This window comes from Pimephales promelas, chromosome 2 (genome assembly GCF_988280905.1).
Source record: "Pimephales promelas chromosome 2, fPimPro1.hap1.1, whole genome shotgun sequence".
NCBI lineage: Eukaryota > Metazoa > Chordata > Actinopteri > Cypriniformes > Leuciscidae > Pimephales > Pimephales promelas.
The window spans coordinates 7647316-7673389 of record NC_142770.1 but is presented as its reverse complement, the minus strand read 5'-3'; the positions used below and the strand labels follow the sequence as shown (position 1 = coordinate 7673389).

Below are 26074 nucleotides of genomic sequence, written 5' to 3'. Positions count from 1 at the left end.
ATTTCTATGTTGAATCCATTGAGCTAACACCACTTCAACTATTTGGTGTTCAATGTTGTTTTGACGTTGAATTCATGTTTTTTTCATAAACTGACATTCAACAACAAACGGTTAGTCGAATGCCAGCTGGGTAGTTCTAAAGGGCTCCAGCGGTTATCGTTGCGAACATTCCAACCCGGTAATTCGTACGAATTTTACGAGGTGGCTAACAATCCCCAGATTCTGTTTCCAATCGTCTATTTAGCGCAGGCTGACTACAAAAATTAATAAATGTCTACTTATAAGTTTGTTGGTGTGCAGTGCGATAACGAGCTGTAGTAGTAGCCTAGCCTACGTAACGCGGGCGCGGCGTAGCCTCTACTGTTGCGTGCCAACGAAAACAACTTACGTTCACTAGTATTTAGCGTACGCTTCAACGTACATTTACGGAACTGTAGACATTAGCATCGCATAGATTATCTTAACATTTCTATATTTATTTGATTAACATATATTTTTAGACCTACTGTTTACATTATTTATTAGTAATATTAATATTAGCCTATTCCAATAACTTAATTTTTCCACATTTAGCCTATCTATTCATCTGTTCAGTTATTTAGGTTTTTTTTTTTTTTTTGGTGTGTGTGTGGAATTCAAGATTGGCTAAACAAATAGGAGAAAAATATATGCTGCAGGCAGTTGTGATTCTGTAAAAAAAAAAAAAAAAAAAAAGAAATCATTTGAACATTTCAAGCGGAGTTCCACCCCACCAGTGGTTGCGCAGAGGTAGGCTACATCATTTCTTGTTTTTTTTTTCTGAAGGAGTATTTCTGCTGTGGGTGGTGGTATTCAGTTCACTTCGCTTTCAGCAGATGCCGAGTTCATTCTCCAGTGCAAATATGGAGCTGGGTAAAATCACTGGAGATGCAGTATTGGCGCACATTGAGCTTTGCGCACAGAGAAACCACTGAACACATCACTTGAGGAAATAGTCCAAAGTATTTGAAACGCTGTAACCTTTCATAATGTGGATTATAGTTCTGTGGATATTTGTCCAAGTTTTGCTTGGTACTTCAGTCGAAGCACAGGTAAGATGAACAAACAATGTGTTGCTTTATACACACTTATCACATCACATCACCTTCATGATTTATTTGAATTTAAAGCCATACAAAATATAATACAATACATTTCATAATATCTTAGATCTAAATGTTTTTCTTCTGTTTATTGTGAAAGTTTGAATCTTTAATTGCTACATTTCCATCTAATTTAACCCTTAAAATGTATTTTAACTATGTAATCTAGCATATTATGTAATTCAGTTTATATCTTTGACTTAAATGAACTAGTTAATTTTGATTTTACAGAATGAATCATTTTAGGTTGTTGCCTGACAAACATTGCGAAGTCATATATGTAAAGTCAGACGATCTGAATGGGATTCATCTGGAAATATGACATAATTGTATGCAACATTGCAGAAATTTTAACTAATTTATATTGTAACTACAAGTGTATTCTGATGCTTTTCATGGCGTTTTGCATTTATGTATAAAGCTTAAATGTCTGTTGGTGGCTTTAAAACTCCATGACATATCTGATTAGAGGTATATCAAATCCAAGATATCTTTAAGTCAAACACTTCAACAATTTCTCTTGTTTTTTGTCTCTGGGCAGCATTTGGACCCTGATGTAGGCTTAACAGCTCAGGAACAAGTTCTCCTGCTGTATGACATCAAACTGCAGTGCCTTCAGAACATCTCAGAACACAACCCTGCCGGTAAGACTCCGCTTGGAACCTTTTTTCACTCTAAAACCAATCCAATAGATAGCATGCGTACATCACAGAGATGTCTATTTGATGTGATATTTACATCTGGAAGATGTATTTTTTTGAGTGTTTGCTCATCTGCAATACGTCTATAGGACGTTTCCTGTCAGATGTCAAATAGACGTTTAGAAGATGTCTTTAAGATGAAATGATTTAGAATGAATGTTAAACTGACATCTTAAAGATGTCTATCAGATGTAAACAGCAGATGCTTTCCAGATGAAGTGATCTTTAACAGACATCTTGCAGACGTACGTGTTCTATCCCAGACAGCACAAGTCAATTTGATGTGATGTTTCCATCTGGAAGACGTATTTTTAAGAGTGTTTGCTCATTTGCTGCAATACGTCTATAGGACATTTCCTGTCAGATGTCAAATAGACGTTTAGAAGATGTCTTTAAGATGTAATGATTTAGAATGCATGTTAAACTGACATCTTCTAAACGTTTATTTGACGTCTGATAGGAAACGTCCTATAGACGTATTGCAGATGAGCAAACACTCTGGGAGATGTCTTTACCCACATAGCACAAGTCTATTTGATGTGATGTTTACATCTGGAAGACGTATTTTTAAGAGTGTTTGCTCATCTGCAATACGTCATTTCCGGTCAGATGTCAAATAGACGTTTAGAAGATGTCAGTTTAACATGCATTCTAAATCATTACATCTTAAAGACATCTTCTTAACATCTATTTGACATCTGACAGGAAACGTCCTATAGACGTCTTGCAGATGAGCAAACACTCTTAAAAATACGTCTTCCAGACGTAAAAACACATCAAATAGACTTATGCTATCTGGGATAGGACATTTCCTGTCAGATGTCAAATAGACGTTTATAAGATGTCAGTTTAACATGCATTCTAAATCATTACATCTTAAAGGCATCTTCTAAACGTCTATTTGACATCTGACAGGAAACGTCCTATAGACGTCTTGCAGATGAGCAAACACTCTTTAAAATACGTCTTCCAGATGTAAATAGGAGATCAAACAGCCTTGTGCTATCTGGGATAGGACATTTCCTGTCAGATGTCAAATAGACGTTTAGAAGATGTCAGTTTAACATGCATTCTAAATCATTACATCTTAAAGACATCTTCTAAACATCTATTTGACATCTGACAGGAAACGTCCTATAGACGTCTTGCAGATGAGCAAACACTCTTAAAAATACGTCTTCCAGACGTAAAAACACATCAAATAGACTTATACTATCTGGGATAGGACATTTCCTGTCAGATGTCAAATAGACGTTTAGAAGATGTCAGTTTAACATGCATTCTAAATCATTACATCTTAAAGACATCTTCTAAACATCTATTTGACATCTGACAGGAAACGTCCTATAGACGTATTGCAGATGAGCAAACACTCTTAAAAATACGTCTTCCAGATGTAAACATCACATCAAATAGACTTGTGCTATCTGGGTGATAGCTGAGATGACAGATAATTTGCATAACTGACCAAAATATGCAGTGGCGTAACTTTGTTTTGTGGCTGGGACTGTGTTTGTGATGGGGAGATGCTATCAGATACAACAATTGACCAGAAATCAATTTCAGTTGTACATTGAGAACTCATGTTTAATGTGATAGCTTTATTCTTACATATAGATTCGGAATTAACCCGTGGTGGTAGAACTTTCAATATTAAGCGCGTCAGAGGTTCCGGGTTCTAATCTGTCCTCGTATAGTCCCCTCTTTAATTATTCATTAATGATTAAATACAATCATTAATGAATAAAGATATTCATTAATGATAGCCTACATCAAGACACAGTGCACTTTGTTTAGAGTCTCTGCAACGGCATAAGATTGGCACGCTCATGTGTGAAGCCAAAAGAGATCATTCCGCCTTTGATAACATTGGCACCGAACGAACACTCGATTTAACAAAACAACACATTCCAGAGTCTCTTAAACACAAATGCACATCAAATGCACATTTGCATTAGGTACACATCTGACTGTTTAAGTGGTAGGGACATTTAACACCAGTCTCTCCCGCAAATTACGCACATGCAAATATGTGAGGATTGAGATAAATGGACTCTAAAGCGCATTCATGCCGTTTGTTCATTAGTTTAAACGATTTTTACGAGTGAATTCACATCTGACGCCTAATCATTTGAACATAATGTGGCTTCTGAATCTGTTTAGAGGACATCTGTCAAATTCTGCAGCCAGAGAGATCCAAGATCCATTTCAACAGAAGCTCTTTAGTTGGTTCATGTGGTTTTTGAGCTTTAATCTCTTTTGCTTCTATCCAAATGCCTTTGCCTCTCTGCTTTGATTATCTTACAATCAAATAACCGGATCTGGCCCCTCATATAAGCATGCATTATATGAAGAGTTCAGATGCAAAAGCCTCTAAGTGCCATTTGAAATTTTCTTTTGGAATGATCATTTTTATCAAGCTTGTATATTTAAGTTCAGTTATTTCAGTTAAATTGCAATGAGGATTACCTATTAATTGTCATTTAAGAGAAATTACTGAACTTGAATATATAAGCTTGATAAAAATGATCATTTTAGAAGAAAATTTCAAATGGCATTTAGAGGCTTTTGCATCTGAACTCTTATATGGTTTTTGGATTCGATCTGATGCAGATTGAAGGATATCGATCTTGGCTGATCCATTTTCAGTCGCTTTTCAAATTGGCCTGTTTGGATTATTGTGAAAACTCAAGTCTACAATCAAGGCATTTCAGGGAGTTCAGAAACAGCGCGCACTGATATAGAGAATAACTCCCTTTGGATATGGCAAGCCGTTTTAACTTTTATTCATTTCTAGGATATGGATTCTTGATATGAAGAATTCAATTTTTGATAACAAGAATTACATTTTTGACATCAACAATTATATTTTTGATATCAAAAATTGAATTATTGATATCAAATATTGAATTCTTGATATCAACAATTGTATTTTCACCATAGGCTGCCATTCAAATCCAATTGATATCAAGAATTAATTTCTTACTAGTTGAAATTCCAATTTAATATATCAGAAATACAATTATTACTAGGAAAAACCTAGTAAGAATTCAATTGTTACTAGTTGAAATGTCTATTCTTGATATCCACAATTGAATTGTTGTAGTAACAATGTTCATTTTTGATATCAATAATTCAAATTTCACTAGAGACAATGTTAATTTCTGATATCATGAATGTGATTGTTGACTAGTAAGAAAGCCATTTTAGATATCTCAGAAATGCATTTTCAGATTTCAAAAATGATAATTTTTACTAGTACAAATTGAATCGTTGATATCAAGAATAGACATTTCAACTAGTGACAATATAATTATTGATATCAGGAATTCACATTTTTACTAGTAACAATGTAATTATTGATATCAAAAATTATATTTCTTCTACTAGTAAATTTATTTACAATTTGTTTTGGTGAAATTTCACTAGTGAAAATACAATTACAGATATCAGCAATTCAATTGTCGATATCAAAAGAATTCATATCCTGGAAATGAATAAAAGCCAAAACGGCTTGCCATATTTGGAGTGACTTTGTTCTTTGTAACTTTGCAGACCTTTTCATGCTCATCCAGCAACGTTACACAGTATAGACATATACTTTAAATTTTTTACAGTGTCATGCAGCGGCCTCACAACAAGCTTAAATGTGCTGAAACTTTCAAAGTGCAATTGCTTTCGGGTGTTTGCTCACTGCTACACAAAAGCCCACAGAGCGGATGACAAACACTGAACTAGCGCACATCCAGTACAATGCTTCTGAAATCTGAATGGACTTTATGTCACAGATTAATGGTGTAGTGCCGCTTATGAGTCACCCTGCTGTTTACGGAAGCTGACGCACATTTGTTTTTTTCGTCCAATTTTGCTTTCTTTTTTATTTAATTGTGTTGGTCCTACCATCATCCATGTGCCAGCGGACCAGGCATACCAAGATAAGATTGTGAAAGGTTCCTGGTTACCAGGGTAATTCTGAATAAGGATGCTGAGGCAGGTGTGATTTAACACTAGAGATTATTTGTGCATATCATGTGAATCATCACAGAAAATATTCACTGAACCAGACTTCCATTCAGCTGGACAAGATTATGCCTGATCTGAGCTTGAATCTTGCTATATCCTGCAGTTTATCCATCAAAATCAGCCTAATCTCACACATGTCATGTCTTGTCTCAAACATCTGAATATTTTCAAATCCAACAAGCAAAAAATGGTGTGCTAGATTTTGCTATTAGTGAATGCCAATGTGTTTGTGTAAAAAATGTACACTGTAAAAAATTTGGAGTAGGATTTACTTGAAAAAACCTTGCTAAACTATCTCACTCAGAAAATGCTAGTAAATTTACAAAGATTTGCCAAGTAGTGAAAACCTAAAAAATATTTATCAGTAGCTTAAATTAGAAATATTTAAGTTAAATTTACTTGGGATATGGAATTAAGTAAACTTTACAAAAATAAGTAATTTTAATTCGGCTAGTAAAAGGTTGATTAATTTCGATTTCCTTTGCCTTTGTATTACATTTCACTAAAACATTAATCTTGAATTTTATTAGTCATTTATAGTATGTGCTTTACTTAGATCATCTAAATAATTTATATATACACCATGTCAAACATTAAGTCTCATGTGAATGCAAAGACCTCAATACTTGGTAGACAATACATTTGATAACATTTGGTAACATTTGATGGGTCGTTTTTGTGTTTGAATGTGTCATTTTGAGCAAAAAATTTACTCGAAATGTCACAAAATGGCAAGTTACTACCACTGACAACAAAAATCAATGATAAAACAATGTAAATACAGCTGGAAACCAGTGAAAAATGAGCCTCATTAATTATTCAAGGTCCAGTGCATGATGGGAACCCCAGTATCAGAAAAGTTGAGTAATTTTTACTTAATTTTATTGAGTTGATATTTATACTTTCATTTCTACTCGCTTGAATTAAGTACTGATATGGAATTTGCTTAGTTTTTTAAATTCTTGGCTGAACTAACTTTTTCAAGTAAATTACATTGGGTTTTTTTCACTAGTATTTACTTCACCAAAAAATCATTTTTTTACAGTGTAGGTAAGGCCTCGATATACTTCGTTTCGGTAGTTTGAAACAGCTTGCAAAAGCGAACTTTCCAGAAAAGCTTATATTTTTCCATAAAACAATTCCATTTTCTCACACAATATAATCTGTTGAAACCGTCAACAAAATCCAACATGTTCTCGCGGGAATTCGTATGAATTTTACAACCTCACTTTAGCAAAATCGTACATATTTTACGAATTAGCCAATTCGTATGAATTCGTACGAATGACCTACTCCTGACCCCGCCCCTAAACATAACCGTCACATGGGTTTAGACAAATCGTACGAGTGAGGTCGTACGTATTAGCCACTTTTGAATTACGCGTACGAATTCGTACGAATTGGTCGTGAGAGCAAATTCTGCATAGAATTCTGTACAAAATAGTTTTTTAGCGATACTGAAAGTGATATATCCTTTAAAAAAAGACAATTGAAAGGCGCAAAAGGAAGGCTGACTTCTAAGGATCCTTCAAAATGAGACATCTTTGATGGCACTATAGCACCCATTGGCATGAACATGAAGCCTACAGAAAGAGTCAGACAAGAGATATCAAGCAGTGAAAATATGCAATTCTGCTGTACTTTTACAGCTCTGTCGTCTTGGAACGCCACTCAGCCAATCATATTCTTGGACCACATAAGCCATATATATCTTTCAAAAGGCACAAATCCTAAACCCAATTATAAAGCCCTCTCCAGATATTATATTTATTTAATCTCTAGTATAAAACCTTTGTCTATAAAGATTATGTTTGCAATTATTTTCCTTATATATAGACATTTGCGCTTCTTTTCAAATGCATGGTGAAAGCTAAACAAAAAAGGTTTCCTTTTGTTTGACAACAACATGGGCTACTATTGGTTATTAGTGGTAATTAGAGTGTAATTAACATCAAGTTGCCAAGCACCCTCGCCATGGCAACTATCGGCATTCTCAGAATATTCGAAAGACTCTAAATAAAATGTGTGGGCTTTGATATATTGTGCATATATAGTCCGAGTGTGAAAGACGACATGTGTCTCTTGACATCTTAACCCAGTCTACAAATAGACAGCACAGACAAGACTGTTAATGCTCTTTCTTTTATCACCAGACCACCAGGTTGAATTGAACTGTGCTGATTCATTCTCTCTGAATAAGGTTTCTAAAGAGCATCAGGCTCTTTTTATTGGCTGCGGACACTCTCCTCTCGCTTCAGGGAATTGACCAGTTGGAGTGGTGCTTCCATACTGGGACCTTGCCCTTTTCCCCAAACTGTTCTGCGGAGGTCGGATCAATGTTTGACGGAATACGTCCACTCAGTGATGAATCAATGAGCCGCGAGGAAAGACAAAGCGTGTGCTGTGAGGCTATTCGTTTTTATAAAAAAAGATTTCACTTCACAAGATTATTATGTAACATGCTACCCTTAAAGTGATAGTTCACTTTGAAATACATTTTTGTCTCAAGGGCATCCAAGATGCAGCTGTCTTTGTTTCCGCAGTAGTTTCAATTTTGATATTTTTAGGTCAAACCGTTGGTCTATCAGTCATATAATGGAGGTCTATGGTCACCACCTCAAAGAGCATGCACAGAGAAGTCCAAATTAAACATGATTTAATGACTCGTAAATGTAAGTACACCTTGATGGCCTAAGACACGAAACGAGCGGTTTGTGTGAGAAAACAAACAGTATTTATTTTGTTTTTACCTCTTGTAACAAGTAGGTTAGGTAGGTAACAAGTCTAGAAATATATAAATACTGTTCGTTTTCTCATTTTAGTTTCAGGCCATCAATGTGTACTTACATTTACGAGTCATTAAATCATGTTTAATTTGGACTTCTCTGTGCATGCTCTTTGAGGTGGTGACCATAGACCTCCATTATATGACTGACAGACCAACGGTTTGACCTAAAAATATCAAAATTGAAAATACTGCGGAAACAAAGACAGCTACATCTTGGATGCCCTTGAGGTAAGCTAAAACATACCAAAAATTAATTTCAAAGTGAACAATCCCTTTAGGAGTATTACTTCCTCCTTTTCCTGAAATCAATCTGTTTTCAAACACAGAGCAGCGTGATATATTTGATTAATGATGCATCTTTTGCAGCACAGCTAAGTTAATTGTCATATCTGAAAATGTGTGAGAATTGATGTGGCGATACTGTCGGAAAGTCTCTTTGACCCTGTTTCTGTCTGTTACTGAAGAAACTGTAATTACTTTAGACATTCCTCTGTGAACTCTTAACAGATTTAATTAGGTTTTACAGGCTCGTTTTGAGTGAGCAATGGACCGTATTGAAACACTTCCCTTCGTAAAAACCTATGGCTGGGTATATTGATGGATTACCAATTTGATTTGGAGGGAATCATTTAGCAGGGAGTCTAGCACAAGCACAAGACCTGTCATAAGAATCATTTGTTCGCGAATCAGACTTCACTGGTCGCATTGTTTGTTTTTGCGTTCAGCTTGTGAGCACCGTTTAGTGGAACAATATTACAGTATGTATCACTATCAACTTTCTATAGATAACAGATAATTGCTACGTATTAGATATTGTTTACAATCCGATTATTTGCCTACTCTTGGGATAAGTTGATGAGAAATGTTTAATTTTATTTTAAACATTGTTGGGAGATTTGCATATTGGACGCATATTCTGGGGTTGAGAGCAAAGAAATACCAGAAATGATGGATCTTTACTCACTTTAGAGTGTTTTTTTGGTGAGATTGCATTTATAGTTTCCACATTGTGTATGCAGATGAGGTCTGCTCTCCTGGATGGGACGGATTGGTTTGCTGGCCGCAAGGTTCCCCAGGAACCGTAACCAAAGTCCTGTGTCCTGGCTATGTGTACGACTTCAACCACAAAGGTACATGGCGGCAAAACTCTTTTTTAGAAAATTTCACCAGATCTTGTTAAATTGTTCTATATCTTCATTTTCTTAGGATTTGCATACCGTCAATGCGACATGAACGGCTCATGGGTATCGGTGGAGAACAGAACTTGGGTCAATTATTCAGACTGTCTGCGGTTCTTGGCTCCAGGCATCGAAAAGGACAAAGTAAGTCCAATTAAACAGGCTGGAAGAGGTTATTGTTTCAAAGTTTCAACTTTCAAAATCATTCAAGAGTCACTTTTTGATTTTAATGCTCAAATGAGATGTAATTAGGTTTGTGTCTTCAAACACTTTGTGTCTCATGACAGATGTTTAATGAAGTCCAAAAGTCTTGGGAAATGTTTAAAGGGATAGTTCACTTTGAAATTAATTGTTCGTATGTTTTAGCTTACCTCAAGGGCATCCGAGATGTAGGTGTCTTTGTTTCTGCAGTATTTTCAATTTTGATATTTTTAGGTCAAACCGTTTGTGTCTATCAGTCATATAATTGAGGTCTATGGTCACCACCTCAAAGAGCATGCACAGAGAAGTCCAAATTAAACATGATTTAATGACTCGTAAATGTAAGCACACATTGTTGGCCTAAGACACGAAACGAGCGGTTTGTGTGAGAAAACGAACAGTATTTATATCATTTTTACCTAAAAAACGATAACAAGTAACAAGAGGTAAAAATTATATAAAAACTGTTCGTTTTCTCACACAAACCGCTCGTTTCGTGTCTTATGCCATCAATGTGTACATACATTTAAGAGTCATTAAATCATGTTTAATTTGGACTTCTCTGTTCATGCTCTTTGAGGTGGTGACCATAGACCTCCATTATATGACTGATCGACACGAACGGTTTGCCCTAAAAATATCAAAATTAAAAATACTGAGAAAACAAAGACACCTTCATCTTGGATGCCCTTGAGGTAAGCTAAAACATACCAACAATTAATTTCAAAGTGGACTATCCCTTTAAGGATGTCTAACAAAAGATCAAGTTTCGTTCATTGACGACTCAAGTGGTGTTGTGTTTCCAGAGGGACTTTTTCGAGCGGCTGCACATCATGTACACAGTCGGCTACGCTGTGTCCTTCAGCTCGCTGCTAGTCGCCATTTTCATCATTGGATACTTTCGGTAATTGAACATCAGTCACATTTTCAAACCAAGCAGACTTTTGTCCCACCTGGCAAGTTAAAGAAACACTAAGTTGCACAGCAAGCAAGTACAAGTATGATTGGCTGCTGTTGAGGCATTCAGGCGGGACTGTCTCAGGTCTTCTTCTTTAAAGTGCTTCAGAAATTAAATTAGCTGAAGAGTTCCCCAGTGAGTTTCTGCTATAACTGATACAACTTTACTTTTTTTTTTTAATTTGAAAGGCTCCAGTGAAGGGTTTTATTGAGCCCACATATATCGGATAAAGGCACGATTTATTTTTTTAACAAAACATTATGTGAAAACTAAAACCATAAAAAACATTTACAGTACTTGAAATAAAATAAACATTAACTGAAATATGATCAAATTAATTTTTGGTATGTGTTAGCTTACCCCAAGTGCATCCAAGATGTAGGCGTCTTTGTTTCCGCAGTAGTTTCAATTTTTATATTTTTAGGTCAAACCGTTCTTGTCTGTCAGTCATATAATGGAAGTCTATGGTCACCACCTCAAAGAGCATGCACAGAGAAGTCCAGATTAAACATGATTTAATGACTCGTAAATGTAAGCACACATTGATGGCCTAAGACACGAAATAAGAGGTGGTGACCATAGACCTCCATTATATGACTGATTGACACGAACGGTTTGACCTAAAAATATCAAAATTGAAAATACTGCGGAAACAAAGACACCTACATCTTGGATGCCCTTGAGGTAAGCTAAAACATACCAAAATTTAATTTCAAAGTGAACTATCCCTTTAAATTGAAGTACTGAATTAACTAAAACTATAAACTAAAATTTAATAAAATAACTTGATAACTCAAATATTAACAAAAATCAGTGATTCTAAACACTGATATGAAGGTCAACGCAAAAGTGCATCCATCATTTATTAGCTTTTCAAATGTCTTTTAAGCTTTTATTGCTATAGACCTTTGACTTTCAATCTTGAAATATTAAAATCCTTCATAAAAAGACAAAGAAGTTGACCCTTTTATTCCACACATTTTTGAATTTTCATTTCCACCACCTCAGAATGAATGACATATGGCGGAAATGACATTTATCCATACCAGTTTAGGAGGGCAAATATAAAAAATATAAGATGGGAGGAAAAATATTTGTCAATGCTTTTGCGTTCTCTCATTTTGGAAATGTTTTGTGTTCCCCTCAAGAATCTTTGCATTTGCTCGCAAATAACACAAAAGTCTTGCAAGTGAACCCAATGTTTCTCTGAAAAACGCAAAGGTTTGGCTTAATATTTTTGGGGATTTTGCTTGATAAACATACTTGTTCTCTCTTTTTGTCTCCCAGGCGTCTGCACTGCACCAGAAACTACATTCACATGCATTTATTTGTGTCTTTCATGCTGCGTGCGGTCAGCATTTTTGTAAAAGATAGAGTGGTTTATGCTAATGGCGTCCTACAGGAGTACGACACCATGCTAATGGACAACATCAGCACCGTCTCCATTTCCCATCTTGACAAGACTCAGTATGTGAGTGCAATGAGTTTAATGATATTTTTGTTGAGATGAGTTGAACTAGTTTTGGCAACAATGACTTTAATTAACTTGAGTTGACACAACTTAAATTAACTATAACTATACTGCTATTTGGCCATTCATTCATGCATGCACTGAAGTAAATTACTGCATTGAAACTCAATTAGAGACTAATGCTGCCTTTAAAGGAGTAGTTCACTTTTTTTTTTTTTTTAAATTTCCTGATAATTTACTCACCCCCATGTCATCCAAGATGTCCACGTCTTTCTTTCTTCAGTCGAAAAGAAATTAAGGTTTTTGATGAAAACAGCCCAGCATTTTTCTCCATATAATGGACTTCAATGGGGTCCAAACGGTTCAAGGTCCAAAAGACAGTTTCAGTGCAAAATGTTCAAAGGGCTTTAAACGATTCCAGACGATGAATAAGGGTTTTATCAAGTGAAACGATCGCTCATTTAATAAATAGATAACAAAGTTTAAGTTTTTTAAGCACAAATGCTCGCCTTGCTCTGTTCTGTGACGCACGTTTGTGACTCTCCTGTTTGAACTCGTTCATCAAGAGTCAATTCGTTCATTCCGTTCTTTGAATGAACCAAATGACTCGAAAATCCGTATGAGCTGCCATTGTGGTTTTGTATGGTTTCACGGGTTAAAAAAAACACGGGTTAAAGGTTGCCTGGAACACAGCATAAAACTAAATGCCACATTTACCGTTTTGACGCAAATTTCGCAGGCGAAATCCACTCATTTTAATAGAAATCACACGAACGGGAATTTTGTGCGAGGGCTGAAAGATTTCCCCAAATTTTCGTGCTTCATACTCTATTTTGTCCGCAATATTTCACAGAAATTTTACTAATCTGACCTCATTTTTAGAACGCTAATTCATATCCGTTTGCGGCAAGAATTGAAAAACGGTGTGATCACGACTCCTCTAATTTTGTTCTCGGTATTTTTCCGCCATGATAGATATTTTTTTTTTTAGAGTTTCCTTTTTAATATGGCATTCCTGCTCGTAAATATGATCAGTCTGACTTATAGGCAGCAACAATGAGCTCTTGTGTTGTGATTGGTTGATCAAAGGTTTCTGATTGGCTGAAGCTAACGTTGTTTGTATTTTCAGTTTGGCTGCAAGATCACGGTCCTATTCTTCATTTATTTCCTGGCTACCAACTACTACTGGATCCTAGTGGAGGGCCTGTACCTTCACAGCCTCATTTTCATGGCGTTCTTCTCCGACTCCAAATATCTTTGGGGTTTCACCCTTATAGGGTGGGGTAAGTGTGCATTTTCAGATCAAATGGAGGTTGATTTGGTTTTTAAACATTGTTTACTTCGCCATGGTCAGACCTAGCCAATTTCACAGCTTGTTATGATTTCTCGTCTGTATCTGCTTCCCAAAATCTGCTGCCCTTTCAGGCATAAACACATATTTAAAGCCGTATTTATACTTTATGTTTGATGCATAATACTCGCCTGGCAAGCCGAGCAGACATCTTTGAAGTGCAAATACTTCGGTCCTCTCGTTCTTATATACTTTGTTGAAAGCCGAATGACAGGGAAGCCCAAACAGGTTTGTTCTACTTTAAAACAGATTAACAATGACACAGAGCGCAGGATCAACTACTTTAAAGTCAACAGTAATGTGCATTACTTAAGCAACGTATTGATGTTGTGAACATATTAATGTATCATCATAATAATAATGCATAATTAATGTCCCCGGCATCGATGTGTTTGCCGGAGAGTCAGCACCTAATGAGGGCAACATTTTCATATTCAAGCACTCCCAAACATCAGATCAAAAAGACATGTTTGCAGAGGTTTAATGTAGGCTTTTTCATAATTAATAAATACATCTGTATTTAGAGACACATCCTCATAAATCAATGAGCTACAGTAGTAATAAACTATGATTTAAGAGGTTGAGGTAATATATATTAATTTACATATACGTAAGATTGAATCATTTATTTATTTAAAATATATAATCTGAAAATATGTATTGTTGATAAATACTATTGACATTTAATATTTTATATAATCATATTTTTAGATACAATTATTAAAGCAAGAAAATTCATGATATTCACTTTTGTCAGAATATGGCTGGAAAAAAAACATTGACTAAAATATATATTATTATATGAAACATTATAGAAATCATGTTACATAAAAATATGTAGATTTTATATTTATATTTTAATGGCTGCTGATGGAGGAATCACGAATAATCGCGATTAATTGCATCCAAAATAAAAGTTTGTGTTTACATAATATGTGTGGTTGTAGTGTGTATACTTATTTTGTATATATATTATATATAAATACACACACATGCATGTATATTTAAGAAAAAAAAATTATTTATGTATAAAATATTTATATTTATATATAACATAAATTATATATAAATCTATATACAGTATGAAAATATTTCTTAAATATATACAAGCATGTGTGTGTATTTATATATACAGAAATAATTATACACACTACACACATACATATATATTATGTAAACACAAACTTTTATTTTGAATACGATTAATCGCGATTAATCGTTTGACAGCCCTAGTTAAAACATCTAACCTTGCCCTTGTAGGCTAAGCCAATAGTATGAGTTTGGGGTGGGACTATGTGTTTGTTTGACCAATAGCAGGTAAGGGGAGTATTTGAGTTTGTGTCAGCACAGAAATGACAGACTTCTCATTTTGATTTATCATCCAGAGTGTGAAGAAGACTTTCAGGGACTCTTGATTTGTAGGATCCGAACGATTCAAAACAAAACAAATCGAAAATTGAGTTGTTCCGGTAAATCTGTGGCAAGTGTCGGGCATGCTTCTGTGCTTGTGCGCGGCATTAAAGTTGATAAATCTTGTCCTTTTCTAATCTGTGCGACTGCAGGTGTTCCGGCTCTCTTCGTGTCAACCTGGGCTGTCGTCAGGGCAACGCTGGCGGATGTAAGGTGCGTTTTCAATATAATCCAGCCTTCTCGGGTAATGTAAATAAGACACACACACACACACACTATAACATTTCAAATAATATCACTCTTTCTCTCTAAGGTGTTGGGAGTTGAGCGCTGGCAATATTAAATGGATATACCAAGTTCCAATACTGACAGCAATAGGGGTGAGTTGGTACTAATTTGGGTAAGTTCACCCAAAAATGAAAATGATGTCATTAATGACTCACCCTCATGTCGTCCCAAGCCCGTAAGACCTCCGTTCATCTTTTAAGACATTTTTAGATTTAGTCCGAGAGCTTTATGTCACTCCATTGAAAATGTGTACAGTATACTGTCCTTGTCGAGAAAGGAAATAAAGACATCATCAAAGTCGTCCATGTGACATCAGTGGGTTAGTTACAATGTTTTGAAGCATCGAAAATAAATTTTGGTCCAAAAATAACAAAAACCACGACTTTATTCAGCATTGTATTGTCTTCCGGTTCTGTTGTTGATCCGCGTTCAAATGATTAATCGCGATTAATCGCATCCAAAATAAAAGTTTGTGTTTACATAATACAGTATACTGTATGTGGGTGCACTGTGTATAATTATTTTATACATATATATATATATATATTAGGGCTGTGCAAAAATTAATTGCGATTAATCGCATCCAAAATAAAAGTCTGTGTTCACATAATATATTTGTGTGTGCTGTATGTAATTATTTTGTATATAAAAATACCTATGCATGCATGTATATATTTAAGAATTATTTGCATTTAAATTATGTGTATATATATATATATATAAATAAATAATCTATATTATATAAATTTAAATATTTTATATATGAATAACACATTTTCTTAAATATATACATGCATGTGTGTGTATTTATATATACAAAATAATTATATACAGCACACACAAATATATTATGTAAACACAGACTTTTATTTTGGATGCGATTAATCGCAATTAATTTTTGCACAGCCCTAATATATATATATATATATATATATATATACATGCTTGTATATATTTAAGAAATATTTTCATGTATATACTATATATAGATTTATATAGGCTATATATATAAATAAAAATATTCTATATATAAATAATATATTTTTTCTATAAATATACATGCATGTGTGTATTTATACTGTATATATACAAAATAATTATACACAGTGCACCCACATATATTATGTAAACACTAGGGCTGTGCAAAAGTTAATTGCGATTTATCGCATCCAAAATAAAAGTCTGTGTTTACATAATATATTTGTGTGCACTGTATATAATTATTTTGTATATATAAATACCTATGCATGCATGTATATATTTAAGAATTATTTGCACTTAAATTCTGTATATATTTATAAATACATAATCTATATTATATAAATATAAATATTTTATATATGAATAACACATTTTCTTAAATATATACATGCATGTGTGTGTATTTATATATACAAAATAATTATATACAGCACACACAAATATATTATGTAAACACAGACTTTTATTTTGGATGCGATTAATCGCAATTAACTTTTTGCACAGCCCTAGTAAACACAAACTTTTATTTTGGATGCGATTAATCGCGATTAATCGTTGAACAGCCCTACTGCTGACGTGTATCTGGTGTGTCCGTGTAGTCAGGTTCAAATAAAAATGGCTGGGCAAAAAAAAAAAAACGATTCTGCCTCTATGTGGAAATCCTTAGACATGTTTGCGAAGATTTTGTTTACAGCGTGCGTCTCCCCCAGACTGTAACTAAACTCGGCCGCACCAGATACGCGTCAGCGGCGCCATACGTCATCAGCGTTACCTTCCGGCCTTGGAAGGCAGCGTTTATCAGTTTTCGGACGCTGCCTATGTAACATAGGAGTCCTCATGGGACACCAAATTGCATCATATTTGTATAAGTGGCATCAAAGCTGTTGTTAAGTGCGACACCATCAGACACAGCTGTTTTCCCATTAACCCCCGGATTTAACCCCGCGCCCTGAACACCATACGCTCTGAAAGAGATTGTAAAATCCTGTAATCCATCATGTCAAAGGGTCGATTTGGATTGCGGCATACTGTCTTTTGTTGACGTGATTGACCAGTTAGTGGTTCCATGCATATATTTATCTGCTGGATGGACAGACGGAGACATTATGTTGTTAATTATTGGCTTTGCTGAGCGTAAGCGCTTCCCTCAGTAATGGAGCTCTGATTTCAAGAACGTCTGGACGGTCGCGCAGCAGGAGAGCTGTAATTATGCGACAGTATGCAAATGTATTTTTGGTCCTCGCCGCCTGTCAGCAAAAACATATAAATTAGGATTTAACTCATTTGCTCACAAAGCGCTCATTACTAACAATTTCTATGGTGTATTGATTGGGACGTCCAAACAGAGTAGCTGGGAATATGCAAAACCTGTTGATGCTTTCACGGCTCGGATACGACAGACGCTCATCACAGATTGACGGAATAATTCGTATGCGAGAAATAGAAGCAGAATGAAATTAGCGTTTTTAGTGTGTTTAACTAGTTAATTAAAATTGTCCAACAGGAGAATTCTGTCACAAATTTCCGCCACATCTTAATTAATGTAATAGCAATTTGAGTGGAAATTACACTTCAACACCTTTGGAATAAAATGGCTTAATTATCCGGCTGATGGTAATTTCACAATTAAATAATATTTTCAGTCAATTATTTGACAAAATTTCAGCTTGATTGGAAATGACAGGCGATAATAGGCTTTTCACTACTGATATTTACCTTGATTTTTCTTAACATATCACAATATCTCAGTCTCTCGGTTTCTTTAAATTGTCCGGCTGGAGAATGAAATATATGTGCATGTGTGTAAATACTGTATAATATACATTTTTTATAACAATATAATATTATAGAGGTATATATCCAATAATATTTCATATATTAAACTATTTTTAAATATAGTATATGTTTTTTCACATTTACATTATGTTCATCATCATTTTTATAAATATTTTGTACATGTATGCAAAGTGTTTGACCTAGAGGCCGACCGATAAAGGATTTTGAAGGCCGATAACGATACAAATATTTGTTGGTTTTTAAAATCCGATATTCCGATATATCGGCCGATATATCGGTTATTTCAGAAACGCGCAACAAAATATTGAGTTAAGAGAACTGATGGGAATGTTCTTTAATAGTTATTAAAGCAATGTATGTCTCGTGACCAACTCACCATGAACACACTTCACCGCTTATCTCACTCGCAGATAACAGGTTACATGATGTGTGGCGCGTTATACACGAATGTTGCCAACAGGGGCGGTGTAGAGTGCCCTCTGGTGGACAAACTATACAACTCCAACACTCATGACATGGTTCAAGCGTGATTCGTCCGTTTTTATTTTATTTTTGAAATATTCATTTATCGGCCACCGATATTTTAGAAATTGCCTAATATCGCCCGATAATATCGGCCTGCCGATATATCGGTCTGGCTCTAGATCCCGTCCCTGTTGGCAATATATATATATCACCATCCCTGTTGGCACAATATATATATATATATATATATATATATATACACATACATATTTTTATTATCAAAAATATTATTTTTTATTATATTATTCATTATTATTTTATCTGTACATACAAAATGTTTGAACCTTCAGTCAAATTAAGTATGAAACAATACAATTCTGAATTAATCGATGTTTCCTTTTTCTTTCTTGCAGCTGAATTTCATTCTATTTGTTAATATTGTTCGAGTTCTGGCCACTAAGATCCGAGAAACAAACGCCGGACGGTACGACACGCGTAAACAGTGCAGGTAGGTGCATGAAATTATTGTTATGCTGGTACGTGACCTCATATGAAGAGCTGAACTGGAGGATATTGGATTCGGGGTTGTTTTGTTCACCTGTGACAAATTATAAAATAAACTTAAACTGTGTAAATGTACAGGTGCTATTTTATAATATATCATATGTTTATACCAGCCAATGCTGCGGCTCAATTCTGTTTTGCTGTGTTCTTGTGGTTGTTTTTTGTGGGGTGGAGTGTTTGGACATCATTGGTGAGATATCCAGAAGAGGACTGTAATTTTCCAAAGGGTGTTTGAAAGGCTTTCTCTTCTCAGAGAGAGAGAGAGACAGAGAGGCTTTCATTAATAGCATATCTCGCTCTGGGTAAGAGTCACAGTATCCCTGCCTAATAATCTGCGAGTGGAACTGACTGTAAGATCAGTCTCTTATCATAGCTCACGTTTATCAAGCAAATCCTTATAATCTGTGATGATAAACTCTTTATTGATCCTCAACACTGAAGTGGTGCGTACACAAAAGAATTCACCAACACGATGGGTGTTCTGAGTTGTTGTTAGGGAGTGCTAGCTGGTTGCTAGGGTGTTCCGAATGGTTGCTAGGGTGTTCCGAATGGTTTCTAGGGTATTCTTGTTGGTTGCTAGGGTGTTCTTGGTGGTTGCTAGGGTGTTCTCGTACTTTAAGTAATTTCAACTTAAATTACAACAAATTGACTTTAAAAAAAATGAGTTGAATCTTGTAAATCTTACAAAAAAGTTGAAATTGCTTAACTTATTTTGATGAGTTAAAGCCATGTAAAACTTATGATTATGGTTAATAATGATTGTGGGAGGGGTGGTTTGAATGGTTGCCCTGTCGATGTTACATTTTGGTTTCCAGTTAATTTTGTAAATAAACATTGAAGGAAATTACTGGAATTAATCCCAAATCATGCCGAAAAGCATTAGAGCCCCTTCTAGAGAGCACTTTAAACCTACAGGGGTGTGAGATCCTAAAGTAAAATTAATACAGGCAATAAAAAGCCATTAATGACGTTCTGGATGAACGGGCACAGTCCTGCTTTACTATTAATGAGAGTTGAACTTATGCTATGAACTTGAAGTAATTAAGCAATTTACATGGATCTGAAGTCAGTGCAATTCTCCTCATCATCCATAACCCTTTATTTGAGGGAATGAAAATACTCGACTCAACTTTTCTCATTTTCTGGCCTGTAATGCGATGATAAGCCTTAAGAGAGACTCTCACGCTCTGGGTCTCGCTCTCATTTCATCTTCAATCTCTCAGCTCTCAGTGCTGAGACGTAGTTTTTTTAGAGGATGTTTTAGGAAGTACTTTGGCTGTACCATGGTATATTTGCTATAATATAAGCTCTCTTCCTTCGTGTAACGGTGTTAAAGCCATAGTTGGAAGCTTGTTGCTGCCACAGAAAAACACATTTTAAAAGATAATTGCGACTTTTTATCTCACAAAAAATGGTGTACATGGTGGCCATAAAGGGATGGACATGGTCAGAAACAATGCTCTGGTAGGCCGTGGCATTTAAACGATGTCCAATTGGCACTAAGAAGCCTAACGTGTGCCAAGAAAACATCCCCACACCACCACCACCACCACCAGCCTGCACAGTGGTAACAAGGCATGATGGATCCATGTTCTCATTCTGTTTACGCCAAATTCTGAATGTCTCAACAGAAATCGAGACTTATCAGGCCAGGCAACATTTTCCCAGTCTTTCAACTGTCCAATTTTGGTGAGCTCTTGCAAATTGTAGCCTCTTTTTCCTATCTGTAGTGGAGATGAGTGGTACCCGGTGGGGTCTTCTGCTGTTGTAGCCCATCCGCCTCAAGGTTGTGCGTGTTGTGGCTTCACAAATGCGTTGCTGCGTACCTCGGTTGTAACGAGTGGTTATTTCAGTCAAAGTTGCTCTTCTATGAGCTTGAATCAGTCGGCCCATTCTCCTCTGACCTCTAGCAAGTCATTTTCACCCACAGGACTGCCACATACTGGACGTTTTTCCCTTTTCACATCATTCTTTGTAAACCCTAGAAATGGTTGTGCGTGAAAATCCCAGTAACTGAGCAGATTGTGAAATACTCAGACCGCTCAAAATTGCTTAAATCACTTTTCTTTCCCATTCTGACATTCAGTTTGGAGTTCAGGAGATTGTCTTGACCAGGCCACACCCCTACATGCATTGAAGCAACTGCCATGTGATTGGTTGATTAGATAATTGCATTAATGAGAAATTGAACAGGTGTAACGGCAGTGAAAAGTGACCAGCATCAAGCTTTTTTAAAAACGTATCAAAGAAAGATCCCATGCGACACATGTCCTGTAATTCTGGGGATATATGAAATTAAATTTAAAAGTATTATTTAGCAAAAACCCTGACCTTGGTTGTTGTTTATCTGTGCACGGCTGCACGTTTAAGAGACTCTTAGTTTGAAAATAGTGATGGAAAAATGTCTGTCTGTGTCTGTCCAGGAAGCTTGCCAAGTCCACATTGGTTCTGGTTCTGGTTTTCGGCGTCCACTACATCGTGTTTGTAGGAATGCCGCACACGTTCACAGGACTTGGTTGGGAGCTGCGCATGTACTGTGAACTCTTCTTCAACTCTTTCCAGGTGAGTTACTGACTAATCTATTTCTAATGACTAATGTTAATTATAATTATGTGTCAGTTTTCAATTCGGCTGGCATGATAAATAACTGCACTCATATTTTTTAAAAGCATTTTGATGCTTATTTATGGACAGTGTGAACTGCAAAACTAATAACGGCAAATGAAATAAATTAAAGATGATATACGGAATAATTGAATAGATAAAATAAATGAAACTAAAATTACCTTGTTGCCGAAGCTCTTCACTCTTCTGTCTTTCCTGAGAAATAAAAGTTTCAATGAATACAATTAAAATAAAAGAAATGTAATTAAAAGTTTGTGCAGTGAAAGATTCGTAGATTACATTAAAAGTTGGTGCTGGAGTTCATCAGAAGTGTTTCTTCTTTGCTTTTCTGTCTTACCTGTGAAATAAAGATTAAAATATATTCAATTACATTGAAATTAATTACATTTGAACTTGGTGCTGGGATGAAGCAGAAGCTTTTTTTCTTAGTTTGTCTGTCTAAAAATAAATGTCATTAAAATAAAATAAATTAAAAGTTTGTACTTAAAAGTTCGCTCCAATAAAAAATTTAATAAATTAAAACAAAATTGGTTCTTCTTTGCTATTCTGTGAAATAAAGATTAAAATAAATAAATATTTACATTTTATACATTTTGAATTTTTTAATAAAAAATGCTGCTGATATGCATCAGATTTTGTTTTTTGCATCTGTCTTTTTTATATGAGAATAAAATTAATATAAATTAAATGAAAAATAAAAAATCGGTACTAAGTAAATTAGAAGTTTTTTCTTTGCTTTTCTGTCTTTCCTGTGAAATAAAAGCCAAAAAACTAAATATTTATACTTATTTTTAAGAATAGGTCTAAATATTTAGATTCGGGCATGTATTAATGAATAATTGAATTATATATTTATAATAAATATATGCATTGATAAATGAAATAGCAAAACCAGATATACACTACAAGAGAAAAAAATTAATAATGAACAAGTTTGGCAAGAAACTTTCTCTGACTTCTGAAATTGGTGGTTATTGCTCTCTTTCAGGGATTTTTTGTGTCCATTATCTACTGTTTCTGCAATGGAGAGGTAAGTGTGGGTGGAACAACATTAATATTTTAAATAGACACATATTGAAAGTGTTCCTGTCAAAGATTTTAAAGTCAGTCCACAACACTGGTGTCTATCCCAAGGTCCAGACTGAAATCCGGAAGACTTGGCTCCGTTGGACGCTTGCGTTTGACTGGAAGGTTCCTGTAGTTTTAGCCAACTACCGCTACGGGTCGGTCCTGAACAGCAGCGTCCAGTCCCAGCTGACCTCGGTGACCCGCAGTTCTGCCCTCCTCACCAGCAGGGTGTACCGCTGCGCCGGTCGAACCAGTGTCAGCACACACGCCTCGCATATACACACCACCTTGCCCGGGTACGTCTTCAGCAGCTCGGACATTGAGAGCCTTCCGCCTTCGATTCCGGAGGAAATCGACGAGGAGGCCAAACACATCGATGACATCACGCTCAAAGAAAGCGCTAAACGCGTTAACGGCATCTCTGTACGACGGGAAGCCCTCAGCATCTGCTTCGAAGAGAGTGGACAAAGCACAACCCACGTGGATTCTGATGACATCATAACGAGGGACGATGACGCCACCCCTAAGGAAATCGCTAAACGCACTGATGACATCACGCGGAAGGATTCTTTATATGTGAGGTACTATAGTTTGGATCAAGAGGATGAGGAAGTACTTTAAAAAGCAGACTCAATTTAAAGTGAATCGCCATTTGCAACCTATTCACTGTAGTCAACCTAAAAGGAAATGAGAGCTTGGGCGGGAAAGTAGGACACGGATTGATTCACTGTAAGACCCAGAATTTACATGGGGTCTATTTTGATTTAATTCTCGCATGCCATTTGCAACCCATTTTACTTTCGTAATATGACGTATTTACAATTGAATCAGGATATTCAACAACAAAAAAACTGGACATTTTCCTTCAGGAATTTATTGGATCTTTTAGAATGACATGCACTGAGTTATAAGACCCAGAATGTGTATCAGGAAGGTAAATAGGGTCCAATTTGATTTAATGCTTAGCTTCTTCAAAAAATCAAAATGACTTGCCATTTGCAACCCATTTTACTTCTGTAATGTGACGTACTTACCATTGAAAAGGGATATTCAGTAAAAAACCTGAATGTGATCCTTTCTGGAATTGACTGGATTGTCAAAATTGGTCATACATACCAAAATGGAGCCAAAAATGCTAAATAGCACCGCCTAAGATGTCAGCGTAAAAGGAAAGTCGCTTCAGAAAGAAGAGCTAGTTTTGGGTGTGGGGTTGGGGGGTATTTCTTTGGAATGACATGTATTGATTCATAGTAAGACCAAGAATGTGTATTAAAGTAATACTCCACTTTTTTTGGAAATAGGCTCATTTTACCACTTCCCCAGAGTTAAACAGTTGGGTTTTACCGTTTTCGAATGTATTCAGCCGATTTTCACATATTTAGAAGAATATCAGTAACCAGGCAGTTTCTGGTCTCATTGACTTCCATAGTATATTTTTTTCCTACTATGGAAGTCAATGAGACCAGAAACGATCTGGTTACTGATATTCTTCTAAATGAATGGATTCGAAAATCGTAAAACTCGACTGTTTAACTCTGGGGGAGTTGTAAAATGAGCCTATTTCCAAAAAAAAAAGTGGAGTATCCCTTTAAGAAAGTAAATGCGGTTAATTTCGATGTAATGCTTACTTCAAAATAGCACAATTAAAGGAGTAGTTCACTTTTAAAAAAACTTTTGCTGATAATTTACTCACCCCCATGTCATCCAAGATGTCCATGTCTTACTTTCTTCAGTCGAAAATAAATTAAAGTTTTTGATGAAAACATTCCAGGATTTTCTCCATATAATGGACTTCAATGGGAACCAAACGGTTCAAGGTACAAAAGACAGTTTCAGTGCAAACTGCAAACTGTTCAAAGGGCTTTAAACGATTCCAGACGATGAATAAGGGTCTTATCAAACGAAACGATCGCTCATTTAATAAATAAATAACAAATTTTAAGTTTTATAAGCACAAATGTTCGTCGTTTGTGACTCTCCTGTTCGAACTTGTTCATCAATATGAAAAAGAAAAAAGATTTGTTCATTTTGATTAACGAGTTCGAACAGGAGAGTCACAAACGTGCATCACAGAACAGAGCAAGGCGAGCAAAACTTAAACTTTGTTATTTTTATTTTTTTTAATGAGCGATCGTTTCGCTTGATAAGACCCTTGTTCATCGTCTGGAATCGTTTAAAGCCCTTTGAACAGTTTGCGGTTTGCACTGACACTATCTTTTCGACCTTGAACCGTTTGGTGCCCACTGAACTCCATTGTATGGAGAAAATCCTGGAATGTTTTCATCAAAAACCTTAATTTCTTTTCGACTGAAGAAAGACAGACATGGACATCTTGGATGACATGTGGGTGAGTAAATTATCAGCAAAAGTTTTTTTTTTAAAAAAGTGAACTACTTTTTACTTTTTAATACTTTTTAACCCATTTTACTTCCATAATGTGACATTTACAATTAAAACAGGACATTCAACAAATAAACCTGGATTTTAACTTTCAGGAATTGATTGGATTGTCAAAACTGGTCATATACCAAATATGAAGCCAGACTTCAATGTGAGTTTGCTAAGAATGTATATTAAGAAGTAAACGGGGGCCATTTTGATTTCATCTTTACTTAAAAAATTATCGCAAGCCAGTCAAACAGAGGCTAAACGTGTTGTATAATGCATGAAAATACTGGTTTTGGTTTGGATCAACTGGTTTCACTCATTTCTAGGCCCAGTTTGCGAGAAAGACTAATTTCTTTGCTGGAAATTAGCATCATCGCTCTGCCGTACAAGATTGTTTACGTCGCTTGGTAAATTAAGTGTGTGTAAATATTTCCTTCGCAAAGTGTCACTCTGTGTTTTTTTTGCGATCGAATGATGTTGTTCAGTCAAACAATGCAATTCATTCACGAAACTCAAGCTGAATGAATTTCCGAGCGAGTGTCATGTTCTTAGTTTATGTTTGTAAAATTGTTCGCCAAACCATTTGTGCTTAAGTTGGTTTTACCAATAAATTGAAATATGTGTTTTATGACCCAATGTTCAGAGTTCTGCTTTGCGAAGTAAGACTTCGATTATGCTTTTAGTAAGACAATCGGT

At 35.5% G+C, this 26074-nt stretch overlaps 1 protein-coding gene across 1 annotated transcript; it reads left to right on the top strand.

The window, feature by feature from the left end:
* The first annotated feature begins 856 nt into the window (after positions 1-856).
* On the top strand, positions 857-24613 carry pth2rb (parathyroid hormone 2 receptor b). The gene is made up of 13 exons (XM_039682162.2): positions 857-1070; positions 1663-1765; positions 9653-9763; positions 9840-9955; positions 10819-10916; positions 12258-12441; positions 13571-13724; positions 15355-15415; positions 15516-15582; positions 19147-19241; positions 21721-21859; positions 22911-22952; positions 23057-24613. Exons 1-13 carry the CDS (start codon positions 1008-1010, stop codon positions 23609-23611), a joined length of 1788 nt encoding a protein of 595 aa, XP_039538096.1. The 5' UTR covers positions 857-1007; the 3' UTR covers positions 23612-24613.
* The last annotated feature ends 1461 nt before the right edge of the window (positions 24614-26074 follow it).

Excerpts from the sequence above, each read along its gene's own strand:
- pth2rb (XM_039682162.2), top strand. The coding sequence starts at position 1,008 with ATGTGGATTATAGTTCTGTGGATATTTGTCCAAGTTTTGCTTGGTACT. Across the intron at positions 9,956-10,818 it reads CAGGCATCGAAAAGGACAAA|AGGGACTTTTTCGAGCGGCT; the intron begins GTAAGTCCAATT and ends TTGTGTTTCCAG. Across the intron at positions 22,953-23,056 it reads ACTGTTTCTGCAATGGAGAG|GTCCAGACTGAAATCCGGAA; the intron begins GTAAGTGTGGGT and ends GTCTATCCCAAG.